We start from the raw sequence: 23,272 nt of genomic DNA, 5'->3' as shown, positions 1-23,272 counted from the left end.
GAGATCCTAAATGCAGCATTAGCCAACAGAACACAGCCGCATTTTTAGTGAATGGCCCGATACTGGGTTCTACTAATATAACTGGTGTCTATCATTAATAAAGGAGAAAATCCATATATATTGGTAGATAACGAAAAAGCATTTGAAAAAAATTATAACATCTGATTCTAATAAATGGGCTTCATAAATATTAATATACTTGTAAGATAAATTTTAGCCGAAATAAGCAGGCGAAGAGAGGCAACAAAGGGCCAGGTAGTTTGAGTGCCACTCCCAGGTGATGTTCCGCAGTCAGGGTATTACAGGCCGGGGAAGTTAAACCCAGTCAGGGAGGTGGGGGGCACGGACCTTGGGGTCTGGTCTGTTCTCCCCCTATGGCATCTCTCAGTGTTCTGTTTGCATGTCCTTGTTTTTCCTTCCTCCAGCCTAACAATACTATTCTATTTCTCATCTATAGTTTAAATTATATGTAAGAGTGAAACACTAAAAATTACATTCATAAAATCAAACACAAGAATGCCCACTATCATATTCAGTCAACTGAAAACTTTTTAGAAATGTTAATCAGTTATGTAACCAATTTATAACAAAACACATGCCAGCTTTCCTATATAAGCAATGACTAGATAAAAATATTGCAATACTTACAATATTATGAAGAGTCCATTTCTAAAAGCTACAAAAAAAATTTATTTTGGAAACTTAAAAAAACCATGTCATAACTATAGAAAATTTCACACACACAAATTCCACTGTTCTCAGTAGGAAGACCTAAGTAAATTTAATGTTTCCAATTAAAATCCTAACAAGATGCCTGTGGAAAGTGATCAAAATAATTCTGAAAGTCACATGGAAAAATAAGGCAGTAGAAAACTTTGAAAAAGGACAGTAAATTCCACCCTACAACAAATATTTTTTTATGCTATGTGTACATCTGTTCTAGGAATTGAAAACACAGTGAGTAAAGAGACTACATGGAAAAACGGATAGTTTATAAAGATGTAATACAGGTGTAGTACTTACAACCAGAAGAGAAAGATCAGCGGTGGAGCATAAATGAAAGCCCAAAAATAGACCCAAGTGACACAAACAGCACTAAAAACTAGGGTGAGGATGAACTATTTAACAAATGCTGTTGGCATCATTAGTAAAGCCACCGAGCAGTGTAAAGCTGGGGTGCTTACAACGGCTAACAAAACTAAATCTAGGATGGCTTCGAGTTAAGTGTAAAAGTAAAAAGCCAGAGAAGTAAAGTAAAAATAAAATCTGTGTGAAAATTACAATAATCATACAGTAGAGAAAGCTTTTCTGAGAAACCTTAGGAAAAGATGAACAGAGTTGATTCTAATTATCAAATTTTCCTATATCAAAACACACCAAACAGTATTTTTAAGATTACATTTTAATATTATTACAAAGGGCTACCTTCCTTACATAAAGAGCTCTTCAAAGCAACAAAGATAAACACCTAATGTTAAACATGAGTGGTTAATAAAGAAAAGACAACTGGCTAACATGAAACAATAATGAATTTCAGTAGTAATCAGAGAAACATGGTTAAAACAAGATGATTTATCAGCTGTCAAATTGGCAAAGATTTAAAAATGTTAAATACCCAACATAGCTAAATGAAAATAGGAATATAAAACTTGCAAACCTTGCCTGAGGGAAATTTGCATAGGGCAGAAGTTTAGAAGTACACTCTTTAAACAATTTAAAGGAAGTTATATATGGTTGATGAATGTATATATGTATTTATGTGCATTTTTATCATTGTTACTTCTCACAGGAGTCAGAAATATTGTGTCCAGCAATAAGAAACTATTAATAGTTCTATAAAATAATTTACAACCATTAAAAAGAGGGTAGAATTTAATTATTGACATAGGATGTTCACAATATATTATTAAATGAAAAAAACCTTATTACAAAGCTATGGGCAGTATAATCCCATTGTTTTAAGAAAAAAAATTAGATATTCATTCATATACATCCATGAAAGACAAAATATCAATGGTTATCTCTGGATGTGTTCCTACGTTTATGATTATGTACAAATATAAAAAGGAAAAAAAATAAGGGTTCTAGGTTTTAAGCTCTATCAATAAAACATGGCACAGTGCATATGAAGTAGTCATCTTTATCAGGTAAGATTAATTCTAAGAGTGTTCTGGATGTGAGCAAGAATAAAACAAAGCTAAAAATAGCCTGGGATTCTTATGGCAGTTATTTAGACTATTAAAGACAGCCTTTTGAAATTCTAAATGGCTTATACTGAACACATTAAAATTACAAGACTTTACTCAAAAGTTCTTGCAAAAAAAGTGTACCACCCTTTACAACAAATTAACTTGTGAAAAAAACTGAAAGTGATTCATTACAAAGCCTCATTTTCAATGTAATTAAAACAAGAAAAATTTTTAAAATGGGACATCTGATAATGGCAAAAGGAAGACACAAAATTTAAGTCTGCATAAGTCAAAGGCCAAGTTCTTTTCATTACAATCAAAATTTTGCTTTTCCCATCTTCAACTGAACTCCTTGTTAGCTTATTAACTTGCTCTTAATTTTTAATTAAACTAGAAACAGTTTAATAAACTACCTGGAGAGGCCTGTGGTAAAATAACAAACCATTGCTCCCCTTTAAACACCTGGAATTAAAAAACGAATTTAAAAGCAATGTTTGCAGGCCTGTTGATATCAATCTTCCTCCTACAAATAGAAAATAAATTTAAAGATTCAGTTTTATAATCTAATGGTTAGATATTTAAATAACTAGTCTTTAAAAGAGTAACTTCCTTTTTAAAGGCTAGCCATATATGGAACGGCCCCTATAGGCTCCCAATGAAGTTTCCTAAAATTGTTTTAGCTTATTTCCCTATTTTTTGGACTGTTTTTTAAACTTGGCTTTTTTTAAGCTATGTTAAACTACTTGTTCAGTATTCTAAATTTAATTTTCTTTAGTTATAACATTGTTATGTAAATATTTTGTTAAATTTATTTATTTTTTTATTGTAACATTTGTTTTCTTATGACAAAAACTAAATGTTTACTACACAATTCAGATACAGCTCAGAGGGGCAAGCGCTGTCAATACTCCTGTCTCATTTTCCTTAGCTGTAAAGTGAGGAGGTGGACCAGATGGCTTTAGATTATTGGGCCATCCTGTTCTGACTTTTAAAGTATCAGAACCTGTATCCCAGGGAATCAGATCTTCATTTAAAACTTGTATATTTTAGTTTCACTTAAAAAAAAAAAAGGCCCTAGGGTGAAAAAAATCATCTAAAACTGGATAAGTTCATAGCAAATAGAGCAAAAGTTTGAGATATACCAGTATATTATTAGTTTGGAAGCATTTAACTCATTTACTTTCTATTTTTCTCAACAAACCCTGGTATTTCTACAAACTAACCAAATACAACTCAAAATGTGTTTTCGTCATTGAATTCCCAGTTGTTCTATTTCCAGAACCTTCTCTATTCAAATTACTTAAAAATTTTACATTTTTATTTCTTATATCCACTCGTGTAATTTAGACACAACTGAGAGTAGCAAATACCACAAGCACCTCCAGTTTTAAAATCTCCTTGCTCACCAACAGCACACTAGAAGTATAATGCCTTCCATGTTTACTGATGTATCCCAAGTACTGGAATAGTACCTGGCATTCGGCAGGTACTGAATATGTATCTGCTGACAGAATGAAGCATTGAATCACAGCTCAAGCATTATCTTAATTCACATTCCACGACTATTTTAATCAATAAACTCTTGAGGAGTCTTAAAATTTCATGGGTGACTGGAGCTCTCCAACAAGCAATGTGTTGAGGACTTGGAAAACGTACTGAATTGCATGCAGAAAAACTTGCTGTGTAGAAAACAGAAAAAGGGCGTTTCACGTGGGAAATATTTTCTTCTTTTAATATGTCAGCCTTTTCTAATTTGCATCTTATTTGCAATCTGACTTACCTGTTTCTTCCCAAAAAACTTAGTATTTTACATTCCTTAGCTTTCACTCAAGAATACTCAGTGATTACCAGATTTATAAACCTATAGAATTAGTGACATCCCAGCCCTGATCTTTTTAATAATCCAAATGTACTCAACTCTTAAATGGTATGGAAGAATGCATTAAGTTTTATACCGTATTTCATCGATTTTAAGATACAGTCCGTCCTTGATTCAGACAACAGCATATCTGAATTTGGGGAGCATCTTATAATGATGCAACTTAGCACTGTTTTGTGGTTTCACTGGCATTTTTTCTAAGTGGTGCATAAATATTGGGATGTCTCACCATCAGTACTCTGAGGGTAGGAGTAGTAGCTGTAGTTCAAAATTTCAATTTCAAGCAATAATCTCCCTGTCCTCCCAGCCACTCTCCCAACATAGATATATAATTGAAGTGTTAGAAAAACTATCCAAACACGGTTCAATTTTATATAAAATATTTAATTTTTAAAACACAGGCTATTCATGTCACATAAATATCTTCAATTTTAGGTTAGCTGCTATAGTCAGCAGAATTATCAAGTGTGACTGTTAAGAATAACTTAGATACTGTCACTTACAGGAAAGTCTAAAGCGCTAAGACTCACCATATGAAAATTTTAAATACTTGAATACTGTAGCTATTTTGCTAAATTTCAAAATATTTCTTCTCTTCCTGCAATGTAGTTTTATTGTAAGTTGTTAGTACTCGATATTCAAATAAAAGCAAGTATTTTTTTCTTCCATTCTTTCTCCCCAAAACAAAATTCCATCAAAAAATAAAATGGTCTACTGACATCAATTCATTTCATATCAGTAAAATGATAAATTATGCACTTTAAAATATTCTTCCTATCACCAAACTATGTTTCCCATATACTGTTTTGAAATGAAGGTTCACAAGTCAGATAATGGGCACAGGGTTAAAAGACTGACTTTAGAACTGGAGCAATTTCCATCCTATAATAGTTGTTTCAATTTAAGATTCCAATCAAAAAGTAAGTTACCAGGAGAACAGTTAACAAATGGCACGACTCTAATTTTCCAGTCAATTTTTCCATTTAGTGATAATGGAAACACTGGTTATTTACCTTTGGTTCTTCTCTAGAATTGTAATTGTATGTGTGCATAAGTGGATGCGAAAAGTTAGAATTGACACCATTACAGTTTAAATAAGCATTAGTTCGTCATTCTTCATTGCTTTTAATAAAATAAAAAAAATGTTACAATGAACTAACGTTGCTCTAATTCTGACAGAAGCCATAATAAACCTCACAGAAGATGAGAGGAGAGGTTTCCTCTTACTCCTTTTTCCTTTTGCTTCAATAAATTCAACCTAGGCAGTGTAGTTATCAAGTAAAGTGAACGGAGTTAATGTTTTCCTAAAATGGCAATTGCTTAACTTAATAAATATGGTATTTGCCATCCCTCCCCCCATGAACTTTAACAGAATTATGCAAGTTCCAATATTAAGCCTTGCACCTATCCCACTGCTCTTCATTATCCATGACAAAAGGGAACAAGGACAATCCAGCAGCCTGAAAGAAAATAGTATTCTAAAATTCTCATTTAGCTATTACTTTCAACCATTTGAATGACAAAACTTTTTAGAACTTCTTGGAAGTAACAGAATGTACTGACTGGAGTTCTACTGTCTCTCTGTGCTGTCACCCCACTATTCAGAGAAGGTGGTAGTGGAAGGTAACACAGCCCAATGGCAGGAAAAGGAGAAAGTGTGACAGGTGGAGGGAATGGATCTAATAGGAACTGAACAGGTAGTCCATCCCTAAAAACACTTGAGAGCTCTCTGCCTCTTCAATACAATGCATTGTTTCCCTTTAGAAGATAAATGAGTGTGAAATTAACTGCTTTCTCAGACCTTAAGCTTACCTGTTAAGGCACTTACTTAACCCTCCCCACCCCACCCATGTTTTTCATATAAAACCCACTATTTCATTTGAATGCATTTTGCTAGGCTATGATAATCTGCAAAATAAAACAAAAATAACATTCACCATTTTTTTTATAAAACTGTTGCATCAAGAGAAAGATTGTGTTTTATTTTCTGAAGTGAGCACAAAGTACACCTTTCACAATAACACTGAAAGCAGGTGCAAAGACTGACAGTGACCTTTGACTAAAGGTAGCTCTGTAAAAAGAAAAATACCAAATAAATCAGTGCCCTTTCTGATTGCTGTAAAACTGGAGGACAAGAGGGGTTGGTTGGTTGTTACATAAAAGTTGGTCCAAACTTACAAAAAAAAGCACAAATGTGCATAGTTCAGAAGATCTGCAGGAGGGCCATAAAAGACTTGTATGTCCCTAAGATTAGCATCCACTTAAAACTGCAAGAATACAAAATAAAATTGTTAACTAGAATTTGTGAAGATGTACATTAGATCTAGTTTTCAGAACAGCATGAATTTAAGCAAAGTTTTTTTTTGTCTTTTTTAAACTATTGTATGCAAGACCCTTTTCCACATAAAAATAAAGCTGTTGTTGAATTAATATTATTCAAGTCTCTTGGATTGCTGCCTTAAATTGCAGCTAGAAAAGTCTTTCCAGATAAAAATGATGTGCCTGAGGAAAAACAGATACTCAGTATGGTAACCCTCTGCCTCGACCTCTGCCACTTGATGTGCTAATGTGTCCCCTGTATCCTTGTGAATATCCAGGTCCTTGGGCAGGAGAAGTCCACGTTTGTCCGTGCATGAGGCCCGGGCCGCCTGGGTTTTCCTGTAAGTTACCACCGTAGTTATAGTTGTGCATCTTTGCTGGCAGAGGATGAGTACTCTCTGGCCCTGGGGAAGGGTTACTGCTGTTTGCCAGGACTGCAATGGGGCCATGGCTATATTCAAATCTATGGTCTTTGTCTCCACTAAACAACATGGGACCAGAATTGAGGTAAATGTCTCCATATCCAGCTACTGAGCTGGGAAATGATTCAGAAAAGGCAGAAGGCTGAGGTGGACCACCAGAATGAGATGAAGCAGTACTGTAGTTATCCAGAGACTGAATATCTGAATTTCCAATGAAGCTATGTCGTTCCAATGGTGGAGCAGAGCTAGCTCCTAGACCATCGTTGCTAACATAAGGAGCAGAAGAGAAAGAAGAGGATCCAAAATTGTCTTTGTAGTCTGAAGTGGGGGCATAAGTGTCTCCTGCCTGGTAATCAATACTGCCTTCTCTTTTTGGATCCTCCTGGGGCTGATGTTGAGCAAGGAGCTGTAACAGGGCTGCTTTCACTCCGGCATGTGGGTCAGTTAACGAAGAACTAGTGGTGGGTACGTGCTGGTTTTCTGTCCGATAATCCAGATCTTCTTCAGTGACTGGTGGTGGTTCAGGGGGTTCAGGAGGTCGTTGATCAGGAGGCAGAATACGAGGCCGGTCTGGCTCTGGTGTGAGCTCCAGTATCCTCATCTCTTGGTGCTGGATGAGATCATCTTGCCCTAAGTAAAACAGAGCAAAAATAGAAAGTCAGAAGTCACCATGAAAAACTCAATGGTCAAAATAAGTAATGTTTCCTATGGGTGGTCCTACAGAGCATTAGCAGGTCCATCTCTGGGAAAATAAGCAAATGAATAAATCAAAATAAATGAAAAGGGAAAAAAAAAAGGTATAAGTGTACTAAAACTGCCTGTTCCCAGTTAAGTCTATGGTAACTAAAAACTGAACTGTATTTGACTTTTCAAAGATATCTCATATATACCTACATATTGCTTTTAGAACAAAAGCTACTATACACATAAAGTTTCTACCTTGGTCAATCATCCTGTTATAGTTGGGGTGAAAGATTATTTCTTAACCATAACTTTACCTGAGAAAAATCTATGGCATTCATAATGAGTTGTATCACACATGGATGATTTGTTGGAAAATCAATTCCTAGGGGTAAACAGACTGAGAAACCAATCAATGACCAGCAACCGGAGAATTCTCAGGGCATCTCCTGGCTTGGCACTGACAATATGCATTCAGACAATCATCAACAGCAAGGTGACCATCAGGGTGGCCCTACCGTGTTAGCAGTCTGTCTGTACACACTCACCCGATACTGGAGTGCTAGGCTCTGGAGGCGGCCTGAGTTGTAATGACGCTTCATGTCCTGATCCATTTTCCCTCTCTTCTAGTAGCACATCTTTCTGCTTTGACTGCTGAGCCTTTATTAATTGAGTCAACAGAACTGCAAATGCGCTCTGCACAGCCGCCTGGGCAGCATCAGTCTCCACTTTAGGCTGGACACTCTGAGAAGGCTGAATTCCTCCCAATGGTTTGGAAGACTCCTGTTGTGGTGTTGATGGATCTGTCTGTTTTTCACCTGTTGCCAAAATTCCAGCAGGAAGGTTTATTTTATTTAGCTGCTGTTGAGTCTCAGAGTTTACCTTAATGTTCAACACTTGGACAAAATCAGCCACATTAACACTTGTTTTAGACTGTAGTAGGTTTAGCAGAATTGCCAATTCACTGTGGTTTAACTGCTGTCCAGGGCCTGTTTTTACTAAAGACAAAATTTGTATTAATTAGAACTGCTATAATTCATAGTTCGGCATCCCCCGCCCCTGCCAAATGGCTCTGTATTATCATATTAAGATGCACATTTGTAGAACAGTGTTTAAGAAATCCTGTAAAAATGGGAATCAATCTCATGTTCATTTAAGATGTAACTACACATAAATTAAAACAAAAAAGAATCACAGTCCATTTTGAGTAAGTTACCTTTAGGAATATATACTTCAAAATGGAAGTTAAGGCCACCAGAATCCCATACCACAGACATAAACAGGAAAAAGCGACTGAATGGGAATTTGATGATGATGATAACGACACAGGAGCTACAGTGTCAGGTACTTTCCAAGCTTTTATACCCTTGAGTCCACATAACGACCTTATAAGGCATATTCTCTTAGCCTCATTTTTTTACTAAAAAAGACACAGACATTTAGGAAGACAAAATAACTTGTCCAGCTAGGGTCACAAATGATCTAAGTGGCAGAGCTGAGACTGGAACACAGACATTCTGAATCTAGAGTCTGAGCTCTTATAACTCACTGTACTGCTTTATCTAAAATAATGCTTAATCCTTAAGAACCTTATCTTACGCGTGCAGTAAATTCAAACTAGGATGTTATAGAGTCTTTGATAAGATGTATTTTATTCAAATTACTTTTTAGGGTTAAGTCACTTTGAGTAAGTTAGGAACTCCTACAGAAGCATGCTTAAAATGTTCATGTAAGAGGGCACGAACTCATGACCACAAACAGACTGAGTTGTTTTTCTTTTTCCAATTTTCAGTTCAGATTTGTGACAGTTTACACAGGTTCCTGGGCAAGCTTGTCTGCGTCGTGTAACAACGAGGCTCAAAAGCACACAATACTGTATATGTTCAGCAATAGTAAAGACACTGATAAGTAATTTCTAAAATAGAGAAACCCCAAGATGAAAAACTGATGACTAATGCTATCTTTTTATGTTTTGAGACTTTTTTTTACTTCTCAATTTTTTTTTAGGTTAATTCAAAACAAACTTTTTTTGCAAGTTCTTGCAACCAACTGTAGGCATTAATAATGAACCACGCCTGTTTGGTACACCCCAAGAGCTGCTTTTCCTCATCTTCCCTCCCATTTTTCTATTAGCAGAGGTAGTCTCTGTGTGACCTCTGAGAAGTATTCTTAACTATGGCATCTCCTCTATGGAAGGAGCATTTTCTTATCTCCAGACACTTAAGATGATGAAGATAATGGAGCAAACAGGATTCATACCTATTTCAAAAAACTGGAATTCTCACATCATAATAGTGACAGTTTAAAAAAGGAAAACAAAAAATAAAATGAAGTTCTCCACTATTAATAGGATTGTTAACTACGCAGAGCTAAGAAGCAGTAACAAAATGATCCCAGAAAGGGCAATTCATTTTTTACAAACTAAAATATGGTGGAATACGTCCTCTCTGTTCCTCTACATTTGCTAGTGGAATAAGGACATTGGCTCCATGAAGAGGAGTAGAAATAAAGACCTGATATGAAGGGAAAATTGTTAAGGAGTAAGATGACTGTTGCTTGGGACAACTGACCACCATCCAAACGTCCTGCTACTGCCATCTCAGTAGTAGGTGATATATAAAACATCTAACACAAATACAAATTAAGAAAACTTCTCATTGCTTCTCTTCCACTTTTATCCAAACTTTATATATTTTTAACACGAAGATATAGATAACCCTACAACAGATGTATTCTCCACAACTATGTCATCAAATATTTTCATGTATAAGGGGAATTCACTATTGCAAGAAACTCTTAAAAATAATCCTGAACAACAAATAACTATTTCTTTTGGTTTTCAAAGAAACACGCAACAATACTTTATATAGTCTGATTAAGGTCAAGGACAAGCTTACAGATTATACTGGAAAGCATTAATGGTAATCTTTATTAGCTAATCTATTCTATATGTATACTCAACCACCAGAAGCTCCACCTGATCCACAGATCTATTTTAATCAACTAACTGATCAATATTTACTCATCTCTCAATATAAGTGCTAGGCTACCTTTCATGTTTAATAAACCACCTCCACACACACATTTATTTGTTGTATATCAGTCTCTGTCTTCATAAAAAATATTAAAACTAAAGCTGAATGCTTTCTGGATTCTTGAGACAAAATGAAGTTTTTTTAAAAAAATTGTTAACTGAGTTTAGAAACACTTCTGACAAAAATTAAGAGACTGATTCCTCGTGAAGCAGCTTACTCTTCTAACAGACTGAGTCAGAAGAGGACATGTACACCTTTATCACACTGCAAGATATTTCTGGAACAATATCAGATTCCAAACAGATTCTAGAACACAATCGGAAACATATTAAGAGTAATCTGAGGACATTATTAGCAGTATGAAAAAGTTTCTGTTAACGATTTTTAGCTGTTTTCCTACATCTGCTTCTTCCTCCTTAAGCATGCACAGACGCTGGATGCTGAGTCTCACTGAGAACAGTGCTAGTAAACGCCCTCCTGACTCCTGCGAGGGGGGAAAGGAAGCAGAGAAACCTGACCCCTCAGTAAGCATCTGTAATTTGGTCCTTTAGAAGTTCATCTTACCTTGAGACTGCTTAACATTGTGGTGCCAGTAGCAATGAAGTGTGTGTACTGGCACAAGCAAATAATTAAGGAATGCCAAGTTCTGTAAATAACCTTCATGTTTGACTTTTAGCCACAAATGCCTTAATACTAGAGCAATCTAATAAATGCTAGCCACGAAACAATGCCAAGAAACCAACTCAGGGAAGCATTACTGACCAGGAGCTACATTCGAGTTGCCCTGAGATTTCAGCTGTGAAGACTGCAGCACACCCTGAGGCGTGTTGGTTCTGCTGTCATCCAAGCCCAGAGACAAGTCCTTTCTGGGGGCTTTAACTGTGGAAACATCATCAGTCATGCCCATCTGCTTCTGTCTTCTTCGCTTTTTACTCCATAACTCATGACAATCTTGCCATAAAGGAAGACTGGAAAAAAGTATTAAATTGTTTGTTGACAGCATTTCTTACAACATCCACAAAATGCTAGTATTTGCCATGCTGCTCCACAGCTGCCACCCCCGACCCCCACAAGCTGTTCATAACACAGGCTTTGAAAAACCACTGTCCTCCAATAAAAGTCGTCCTTGATGCCCCACCTCCTCCATGGCTTCACCTCTAAAGGTGGACTGTATTGCTGTGGCTTCTGAATAAACAATAAATCATCACATATTAAAACGATGAATGAAGAAATCTATTAGGTTACTATTATCCTTGGTGCAGTCTTTTAAAGCCGATTCTTATCATAGTATATCATGCATTGAATAGGACATAAAAAAAGGCAAAAAATATGCCATTTGCCAAAACTAGACAGAGGATTAAAAAGCAGTAAAGGCTAGAATATAACATGTATTAAAAATTCTCTAGTAAAAGCCTTTCTACTTTTTAATACTCTCTTATTTGTTTCTATAGTCAAATAGTCTAGAATTAAACTGATGCTACAGAGGAGTTTCAAAAATTGGTAATCCAGGCTCATTACTCATCAATAGAGTCTTGAATAACTAGCAACTATCAAAATTCCCCACAATTCCGAAACAACTCTACCTTAATGTAATTTCATAAAACAGACAACACTGCAGAGTAACTTTTGCTTAAAGAAAGGCATAAGTATTTGATTTATACATGTTTTCTTCTTACTCTAATAAAAATCCAATGGGAAGTTACTATTACATCTATATTAATTTTAAAAATGAGAAAATTAAAGCTTGGAAAGGTTAATAAACTTGCCCAGAATATCTACAAATTCCCTTAAGCAGCCACAACCTAGTGATATATATATATATATATGCAGTCTTCAACCTGAATGTGTTTACTGTTTACCTCTAGGAATACTTTCCAAGGGGGTATACTCGGAATTGTTTTAAAATAATTTCCATACCCATATGTTCTCTTTCCTAAAACTTATCTTTGCAAATGGCCTGCACGAGTTCTTTCACACCTCCTCTTCCACAATTATCCTTATCTTATGTTACAAAATAAAGGCATATGCAACAATATGGTTGAATCTTAGCAATATAATATTAAGTAAAAAAAGGTCATTCCCAAAAGATTACAAACAGCATGATACCTACCCTTTTACAAAATAAAAAAAACAACTAAAATTTTAAAATAAACTTTTTATGAGTACATATAGATGGCAACAAAAAGTATATACAGAAGAAAACAGGGATGATGGTTACCTCAAGTGGAGAAGGCAAGGAGATAGGTTGTGGCGGGGAAAAGGGCATATGATATGATTAAAGTAGGTTATTTTCAAGGTTCTAACTTTTATTGGGTTTGGTACGTTTATGGCTGCTTACCAACATCATTTAAAATAACTAATTAAATTAAGTAACTAAAAGAAAAAAAGAGAGCCATGCATGGACCAATGATGAGTGACACGAGAATTATGATTAAACCAAGTCTATGCACCTGAGGTCCCAAAACAAAACAAAGGCATACCTCTCAGCCATCTTACTATGGTGCATTGCCTCAGCGTGTAAAAACCTCCTGGAGTAACAAACAAAGGGACAATTTGAAATATTGATTGGGAAGCTTTAAGGCATTATAAACCCGCCAAAGACGTTCCTTTCTGTGTGTGTGTGCACTGTAAGACGTGTGGCCTGAGCATCCACTGGGAATATTCTGAATTCAGCTATACTGCAGTACCGCAGGGTGGGGTAACGAGTGACTTCTCCTCCATCCTGATGTTCAGGGACTGCCATGCTCTTGCAGGGGTGTCCATGAGAATAAAGCAAAGAAATCCACTAAAAAGGGCTTTTGTTCCCTCCCACAATTTTAAGGTAAGAGATTCTTTATGGATGATTTCAACACTTATCTCTTAGGAAAGATAAATATTACCTGACAAATAGCTGAAACAGTAGAAGTTACTGATGCTGACTCTTAGATGTACCAGGAATATTTTCCAGAATGACCAAGTTCAAATACTGGCTCAGCCACTTACTTATTATTGTTCCTCATTAAGCAAGTAACTTGACTTCTGTGCCTCAATTCCTTATCTTTAAAAATGGAATTAACAATAGAATCTACCTTAATGAAGTAGAGGTCATGTATGTTAACATATGTAAGCCCCAGGACAGTGCCTCTCACACAGTAGACACTATATTAATGTTTGATACCATTTATCATCATGCAGTAAGGCAGATTAAACTATGTTCAGCAAATCGTACCATGAAGTATTTACCTCTATTATAGTTGACCACATTTTGTCTTATAAAACACATTTAAACGAAAAAACTTGCTGTTAAGAAAAAATAAAATTATAGGCTACCTGCAGTCCAATTTGCTTTTTAGCAGTACTTTAAATACATCAGAAGAATTTGACTGGACATGTAATACAATTAATGGAGTTATTTCTTGTTTTTTTAATACCTCGCTCTCATTTGATTATTTCTAAAAAATTGATCACATGAGTTTAAGACATACACATATTTTCCAAAGGAATACCATGCCTTTCTTTATAGTCCTTACCTCACAGTTTATAAAATTAACTACCCATTAAACACTACAAAATAATGAGATGTTATATTATATATATAACTTTATTTAATAGCAGATGAATACCATATAATTTTTACCTGACTGCTTTAATGAGGCATCCCAACAAAATGTATACCATAATTTATTACTGGTTTACAGAATGTTCACCAAAATGTGTACTAAAATGTTCATTTTTTATTGAAAAATGCAGTCAGGTATGTTCTGATGAAAATTAAGTGAATTTAGATGCGGAGTCTGACAATATGGATAGAATTTCTAATTAGGTTATTTGCAGATATTTTCCACAAACTAAATGAGATACATTTTCATGGTTTCAAAACATTTTCAAGTTTTGACATAAACATGTATTTTAGAAATATAAAAAGAAACACAATTTAACAAACAGATTGGCAAAGTAGCACTACAATTACATGTGACTTCCTAACATTTCCTAAGTATACTGAATTAAATAAGTACTAATAAAAGAAAGAGTAACAAGTATAAAAAGTCATAAGTATTGGTAAAGCTTCTTTGGTTTATTTTCCCAAAATTTGAAAAAATAAATGATTAAAGACTGGATAAGAAATATTTTGGCAAGTCAAGTGGTTTCCAATTCTTTAATGTCAAGAAAACTTAAGAATGAATCTTAAGTTGACATCTGAAAAGTAATTAAAATAATTTTTGATGACAGATCACTGTGATTTTGGGGACACAATGTAAAAGGAGTTCAAAGAACTCAGTGCTGTAACTATGTCAGGCCTCTAACCATTCTCAAATGCTCATTTATATGGGTACTTATAAAAATTAAAAATAAAGTAACAATGTGGATCTATGTCTCATTCTAGAATAAATAGTATTAATTGATACATACGCAAATCATTTCATTAGGTTGCACTTCCAAAAAAACTTACTGATTTTTTTCTTTCTTTTTTTAAACTGAAATAGGTACTAATATTTGCAGTGACAGTTTAATCAATAAAAAGAACTTTGTACTCAGGAAATTTTTTTAAATTAAATTTCCATTTATATATGTATGTTTGTTTTAAACAAGTACAACATGGTAATCAATAAAAACTTTCAAACACAACTATCTGCTATATTAAAAACCTGCAGAACCCATCTAAGTTCAAGATGATAAAGAACAATGTGCAATTGTTGAGAAATTTGTTCACACATTTTCTAAGTCAATGTTAGTGAATACCAAAATGCTAAGATACTCTGATTCCACTGGATACATTTATAAGAACGATGTAACTGCTCCACTTAAAGGTGTCAATAGTTATAACAGACTTAAAGTTTTCTTTTGCCACTATTTGAACCCTTGATTTTTAAAAAGTTCAGATGTTAAATTGTGCTTGATACAGTTTCATCAGTATTCTTGCATGTAAACCACTTAATCCAAAAGCTCAACTTAGTATTACCAATAATGGGAGAAAAATGACATTATATTCCTCCTGATAGAGGAGGAAGCAAATATTACTACCTAGGTAGTATTCTTGCCCCCACCTCCAACCCCAGAAGAATGTTACTCTAATTCTGATCACAAGCCAGACTGTAGAATGTTTTACAAAACAGCTAGGCTTGAACTCTTCAAAATGTCAATGTATAAGAAGCCCTCCCCGCAAAGAATGATTAAAAACTGAAGAGACATGATAACTAAATGAAGTGAGCGAGTTTTGGATGAATTCTTTATCCAAAAAAAAAAGCGGGGTAGGGGGGTGGAACAGGCTCTAAAGGAAATTATTGGACCAAGTAGAGACATTTAAATATTAAATAAAAAATAAAGTAACAATGTGGATCTATGACTATTAGATCTTCCAATGTTAAACTTAGTGCTTTTTAATAGTACTGTAGTTATACAGAACAAAGCCCTAGTTCTTATAGACACATGATGAATTTTTTAAGTGAAGTGCCATTTCCACAATATAATATTCAAATAGTTCAGGAAATAAAGTTTATATAGAGTAATAGAGCAAATGTGTCTAAATATTAATAACTGTTGAATCTAAGCAAAGGATATATGAATGTTTGTTATTCTATTCTTTCTATTTTCCTGGAGAGTTAAGATTTTTTCTAAATCAAAAGTTTTAAAAAAATTCTTTGAAGGGGTACTAGAGCCAAAGTTTCAAGATTGCTGATAGATACTGATAAGCAGAAAAACCCCATAAAACAATCTAACAGTGGAATGATTATTCAGGTCCCTCAACATGTGAAATGATCCTTTTTGCCTTTCAAATCATCCCACAAAGACTATTCATATACAATTCAGTAAAAACCTAGTATGATATGTAAGTCCAATCTAAGTGATAAGTGGAAGAGCCAGGATTTGAACTCCAAAACCCTGTTTATTGACAATATGCTAAATTTGTTACATGAAAACATTTTTTCTTATATGGATAGGCTTGCTTTTATAACACTCATCACCATTTTTAAAGTTAGTATGAAAATCCCTACAAGGTTTCTAGATACTATCAAAAAAGAGAACCAAATGGACTGCTTTGTTCCCCAAATCAATCCCAGAGAACTTACAGAGCCACAAGGGAGTCCCATCAGACATAACTCATTCTATACTGGCTTTCATTCAATGGTAAGGATTTTCTATTGTACGTGAAGGAATATTTCAGAACTTCTCTTTCTTACTAGACTAACTGGAATTTGAGAGCTGACTCCACACTTCACTAGATTTGTATTCTTGGGCAAGTTTCTTAACCTCTTTGAGCCTGCTTCCTCCTCTGTAAAATGGTGATGATAGTAATAATACCTACCTGATAGGTACTTAATAAAGATTAATGTAGTACCTAAAAAATGCTTAGCATAGCACTCAGTATTTTAGCTATAGTAACTAGCAGTCATATAAGCAGTAGGATTGGTACAAGTAGTGCTGGAATAATAATAGCAGCAGCAGTAATATTTTCTTAAGAGTTGAAATACATTAACAGAACTAGCTTGAAGAAGGTTGCTTCTGCTTGTCCTATGGTTAGCTGAACAGTCTAGATGTGCAAATTATGTGTATTTTTGCTATTGTATTTCTTTTGGTTTGTTCTATTTCTTTTGACTTAATCATGGAATAGGTCCTGATCATCCTATACAGACATAATAAGAACTGTCCAGATACTGCATAAACAGGATCTAATAAAGTCACTTACTCAGGTGGAGGCATTTTTGATGGTTCCACATCCCGCAGGAACTCGCACTGAAGAGCCTGTTCTGCAGTGCAGCGCTTACTAGGATCCAAGGCGAGCATGTAATCAAATAAGTCTAGTGCAGCTGCAGGAATACTAGCATGAGAGGATTACAAAAGTCATACATATCCTTTGACACAAGCTTAATGTTTCTGTAGGAGCTTATTTTAAATACTTACATTTTATAACTTGTTTGCAATACATTATTCCAGTAAATTCCAAATTTTCCTTTGAAGAAATATTTACTATTACATAATTTTCTATTATTCTAAGTAATCTGAAATTTGGCAAGTAATATTACAGTTGACCATTGGACAACATGGTTTTGAACTGCATGGGTCCACTTATCCACAGATTTTTTTTGGACAAATATATTGGAAAAAGATTTCTGACAATTTAACATTTTCTTTTTTCTAGCTTACTTTATTATAAGAATACAGTACATAATATATATATAACATACAAAAAGTATGTTCATCAACTGTGTATGTTATTGGTAAGGCTTCAGGTCAACTATAGGCAGTTAAGTTCCTAGGAAGTCAAAAGTTATACATGGATTTTTTACTGCAAGGAGGGTTGGCATCCCTATCCCCTTGTGTTATTCAAGGGTCAACTATGTATTTTATTACTCTATGGGCATTTTGCTGTTATAACAAAAATTAAGAACTGAATAGAATAATTCCCTACAACAAAATAAAAACTGACCTGAAGTAACTTGAATGCTGTTTCATTAAAATTTAAAGTTACATTATTAAAGTTCTTCCATGTAAGCACCAAATCAAACACACAACCCCAAATCACTGATTTCATAATGATGGTGAAATGGTAATTTGGATGTAACAAAGGAAAACACAAAATTAAATGACAAAGAACTGAGAGTCAGTAGAAGACAGACTGACATTTAGAATTCACAACACTTAAAAAAAAAAAAAGATATTCAATGCAATATGGATGTTCAAGCATCCCCTTCTTACAAAACAAATTCTTCTCTTAACTTTCGACGATATTGCTTCTTTGGTTTCATGGTGTTGAAATATGGTAGTTTGATTACATCAGGCCACACTGCAGGACAAGGACTCCCACAAATACGGCTAAACAACACACAAAAAGAAGTACATCAATATAAATTACTAGAAAAAAATAATATATACAAGTGCTTTACAAAACAGCTCATTTTTAAATACACACAGAAGTTGAAGTAATGATTCAATGTTTAAGAAGTCTCATTATATACAATATATAATTATATCCCCATATAATTACTTGTTATTTAACAAATCTATTTTAGTGGATGCTTTTAACACCCCAAATATTCCAATTCCTAGGAAGAGACCCTTTATGTTTTCAAAATCAAATCTTAAAACACAGGAAACACTCAAAATATGTTTACCTTATTTTGTGCCAAAATAAAATATTTTATGCCCATAAATCAAGGAACTATAGTTTAAGTATATGTCTTTCTCTGGTTTTATAGGTATCTGTCATTGCATCTTCTCATGGATATGATGAAGTTTTCCATAATAGCAGAAACATGTTTCCTACACTCAGGAAGGTAACTGTACTGTAAAGACTGCTGCTGAATTTGATCAACATGAGGACCCTAAAGTAACATTCTTAAAACACAGTTCTTCAATTTAAGTAGTGACACTGATTTCAAGGTATTTGGAGATTTTAATTGCTTTATTCTCTGGAGATCTTGAAGGCTGATTATTATTATATTTATTAGTAAAAAAAGTCCTTCTTGTAGAAGAAATGCTATAATAAATAGGTGACTCCAGCTGGTAAACATTTAAAAACTGATTTGATAATATGTAGATGAAAAATTGGTTAAATATGTTTGACCTGAGTACACTGAATCTCAAGAGTACATCATATATATATAAAATTATCATCTGGTCTTTGTAAAGAGGTACAGAGAAAAGGTCCATGCATCACTGACTAAAGTCAAAACATTCTATCATACGTAATTATAAATGTGCACACCAGCGTGTATAAGCTTGTATTTACTGAAGTTGCTAGACAATCTTAAACAAAGCTTTAGAATGCTACCTCAGACACACGCACATTTATATGAGACAACCCCTCCCATGCTTTTTAAGCTATATGTCACTGAAACTGTACTTTTTTTGTTTCAATATAGTTTCGGATTTTTTATAAAACCAAGCTTTTTAAAAAATATTAAGATCTTTTTCTTTGTACACTGCCAATCTCTTCTTTTTTACAACCCAATTTTCACAATGTCTTCAAAAATACAGTGGTGCCCTTAGGAAAGCAGGCCAAACTTGGGAGCATGGCTCTCCCTCAGGCTGCCTTTCCAAGTCTTACTTCGTAATTCATCTCTCCCTACATACCAGCATCACTCCCCTATCTATGCTCATATCTGTTCATCCTCCCTGGGTTCTGCCTGGCTAAATCCTTTTCATTTCTCTGGATTCAGGTCTTCAACATGGCCTGCATCCCAACACTTCCCAGAAGGGTCGCTCTGTGTGCTGCTTGTTTCTTTTGACACTCTTTCATCCTACTTTGTATTTCAGTTGTTACTAGTTAAGAAACCATGTCCCTCCCTTTTGTATATACTTCCCCAAATAACTACATAAATATAAATAATTAATCCCAGGAAGACTGGTGTGCATAATACAAGTAAGTACAAAGTATGTCAAAATAAAGGAAATGAAGGATACTGTCAGCTGCAAAAATAAAAGAAAACATACTCGAGTTAGGAAAGGGTACAGAATTTTGACTATAACTCCAAGGAAAGGTAAACAATAGACAGGTGGGAAAGGGAATCAGAGAATTGTTACTGGCAAAGAGAAGTGCATTGACAAAGGCATTTTGGGAGTACTTTAATCAGTGTACGTGGAATTTAGGGCCGAGGTAGATTTAGCTTAAAAGCACAGACAGGGGCCACATAAACAGTTTTAAGAGGCACTTTGCCTGACTGTAATGTAAACAGACTTTGAAAACAAACTTTAGAAATGAATCCTGTTTGTATAATATTGGTCAAACTGCACTGCTTAAGTATCTGTTTCTTCTTCTATAAAATGAAAATTAATTTTACTTTGAAGCTGTGAAATTAAATGAGCTGGCATCTGGCCCATTAATAACCATATAATAAAAATCAGTTTCACTACCTCTTAGCTGAAAGTTTCAAGTATTACACGTGGGGGAAGATTGCTGAGTACTAAAGTCATATAACTGGTAGCAGTATACAAGATGACATAGACATACTGAGGTAGGAGAAGTTACTAGAAACTAGGGAAGCAGACATGACAGCAACATGATAATCACGCAATATAGTAAAATCTGTGCCAGACAGACAATTACCCCAAAAATCATTTAATTATGATGTCTTAAAATGCATCTTATGCTAAATCCTCAAGTACTTGAGGCTTATTTGGGGTATCTATTCTATTGATTTATCTACTCCAGCATCAATGCCATATGGTAGCTTTATTTATTTTATAATGCTGACAAGACAAACCCCTCTATCCATTCCTCTAATTACTCCTCTTGGAATTTTCTTACAGATGAATTATAGGATCAATGCTTCATACTCTAAAAGTCAGAGAATCCCACTGGTATTCAACTACTGAATTTATAGATTAACTTAGAAATGATTGTCATCTTTACAAAGCCTAGTGTTTTTGTCCCAGAAATGTTGAATTTTTATATCTCCTAATATTTTATATTTTATAATGTCCTATTATCCCTATTATATTTCCTAAGCAGTAAATAGGAAAGTTTTGTTATAGGAAAAGATTCAATATTTGACATACAAAATTTTAGATAGCCATATGAGATTCCATGGTTCCTAACACGGTTCTAATAGTTGCTTCCTTGAGGCTTCCCAGGTTCACAATGCTATCACCTATTATCAGAATTCATCTATATTTTTTCAAGTGTGTATGTCTCTTTATCATTATGGTATGTTACATTATGTGATAATTTCCAAAAATGTTAAAATCACAATGACGCTACACAATACTGGGCAATTTTGTTTGGTTTCTGATATTAATGGGAGTACCTACCCTCAGTCTTTACAACAGGGAAGGTTGATGATTTTTGGCTTGTGAAATACAATACATAAAGATATTCACAGACACACACATAAATTCACATGTAAGTCCTGGAAGCATGTTTATTCCTTTTTACTATATATTTCCTTTTTGTGGCTTTTAAATTTTAAAAGGCTATTTAGTTTTTTGATTTTTAGAAACTCCATTATAATCATTATTTGCATTTTCTTTTCTGTGCTAATGTTATAAATTATATTAAGACGTTTTCTAAATAGTTACTCATCTTTATATTTAAAAGAAGATACCATGTGGGCCTAATTAAGAGTACTACTATTTTAGTGTAATATTATATTCTATTTGTTCATGTAGCCATTTGGCACTAATACTAATTGTGAGATTGGTTTCTGGCAGCATTCTCAAAAATGGGGTCCTAGGTGTCCTCAAGACCCTCAGGGGTCTGGCAGGTCAGAGGTATTATTAAGGTATTATTTGCCTTTGTCAGTGTGTTGACTTTGTACTGACGGTAAAAAGCCAATGGTGGGTAAAAGTACTGGCACTTAGCATGATTCAAGACAGGGGCACCAAACTATTAGCAGTAAATATTCTTCACTACCGCACAGTCTCAGCGAAGAGGGGAAGCCAGTTTCACTTCAGAAGTGCTGAAGCAGTAAAATTACTGTTATTGAACCCTGACACTTGAGTATACATCTTTTTAATACTCTTAATGATAAAAGAGAAAATATTCATAAAGCACTTCTGCTGTACAACACAATCTAATAGTTATCTGGAGAAGGACTTGTGCGATTATTTGAGTTGCAAGCTGTGGCGGCAGCTTTTTTCATGTACCACCATTTTTACCTGCTAGAACAACTAACAAACTAGGATTATTTAGACTTGGGTATCTGCCAGACATTTTCCCAAATATGGACAGCAAATTTGTTACTTCAAGGAGGACAACTGTAGTGTTTATTGTCAATTACAAAATTCAAACTTTCAGGAGAGAATAAGAATACCTGAAAACTTACATTGTATACCATGAAATTGACAACTTCACAAAAAACACCTAAAGGCTTTTCTGATGAGATTAGTGTTGGTAACAAATATTACATAATGAAATGTTACATTTAGATGATCTGCTCAATTCAGTGATCCAATATTTACCAAACGACCAATACAAACATCACAAAACATCACAGGTAAAAGATCCATGCAGAGTGCAATATAGACCAAAAGGTTAACAAAATATTCCCTCATAGGATTTCAGACTGCACATTACAACTAACCTGTAAACAATTACCACTTATTTATTGCAGTTTCAATATGCAATTATCTGAAAAGACTATTGAAAACAGCATATTACAGACATGAGAACCCAGACCTATTTTATTAAAGTAGACATTACAAGATATGTAAAACAATGCTACTCATGTCACCAATATTTTATTTTAGTTTTGAAAACAGACTTTTCACATTTTAACAATTAAAAATGTTAACATTGTTTTACAATTAATAAATATTTTTAATTTCTCAGTTTTAATTTCTAATATGGTAAATATCAATGGATACCACCAACATAAACAAAAGTTCCTGGGATCTTTCATAATTTTTAAGAGTGTAAAGAAGTTCTGAGACCAAAATTAAGAAGCACAAGTCTACAGAATTTATTCATTTATGAAGTATACGTGCTTGATATTTAAAAGATGTAAGAACCTTACCTTCTTTTCCTATATTCGGGAACAACCAAAGCCTATGCCTTTTACCTTTTAAACTTTAAAACTATGTGGCCATCTAGGCCAGGGTAGGGAGTGGGGGGGGGGGGGAGCAGGGGAGATGGGGGACTGTGTGTGTGTGCACATGCGCACACATGCTTGCATATGATATGCCAGCGTGGTAGGAAAAAGCAGCATCTTTTCGTTCCAACCTACTTTTAATTTCCTCCATGATTACAACTGTTTTTTATTTGGTAAGTATATTGTGTGATAGAAAGGCTCTTCACTAGCTGCTAGAAGGCTTAGATAAAAGCGTGACTTG

The 23,272-nt window shown here is 34.4% G+C and overlaps 2 protein-coding genes across 5 annotated transcripts in view; one reads left to right on the top strand and one right to left on the bottom strand.

The window, feature by feature from the left end:
• The window catches only part of MPLKIP (M-phase specific PLK1 interacting protein), a 75,562-nt gene that overhangs the window by 24,709 nt on the left and 27,581 nt on the right, over positions 1-23,272 (top strand). The window lies entirely within an intron of this gene.
• Positions 6,030-23,272, bottom strand: part of CDK13 (cyclin dependent kinase 13) — a 138,420-nt gene continuing 121,177 nt past the window's right edge. Inside the window, exons 10-15 of one of the 4 annotated variants that reach the window (XM_037010888.2) lie at positions 18,200-18,316; positions 17,190-17,321; positions 13,006-13,053; positions 11,288-11,493; positions 8,039-8,488; positions 6,030-7,439 (exon numbers count right to left, since the gene is read on the bottom strand). In XM_037010888.2, coding sequence (XP_036866783.2) covers positions 6,589-7,439; positions 8,039-8,488; positions 11,288-11,493; positions 13,006-13,053; positions 17,190-17,321; positions 18,200-18,316 — 1,804 coding nt within the window. In that variant the 3' untranslated portion in view covers positions 6,030-6,588. The remainder of the gene's footprint in view (positions 7,440-8,038; positions 8,489-11,287; positions 11,494-13,005; positions 13,054-17,189; positions 17,322-18,199; positions 18,317-23,272) is intronic. The other 3 variants (XM_037010890.2, XM_037010889.2, XM_037010891.2) reach the window with 3 other exon arrangements.

The sequence above is a fragment of the Manis javanica genome, chromosome 6, assembly GCF_040802235.1.
Source record: "Manis javanica isolate MJ-LG chromosome 6, MJ_LKY, whole genome shotgun sequence".
Classification (NCBI taxonomy): Eukaryota; Metazoa; Chordata; class Mammalia; order Pholidota; family Manidae; genus Manis; species Manis javanica.
The sequence above is the reverse complement of the archived record's forward strand: the minus strand, read 5'-3'. Positions and strand labels throughout refer to the sequence as shown.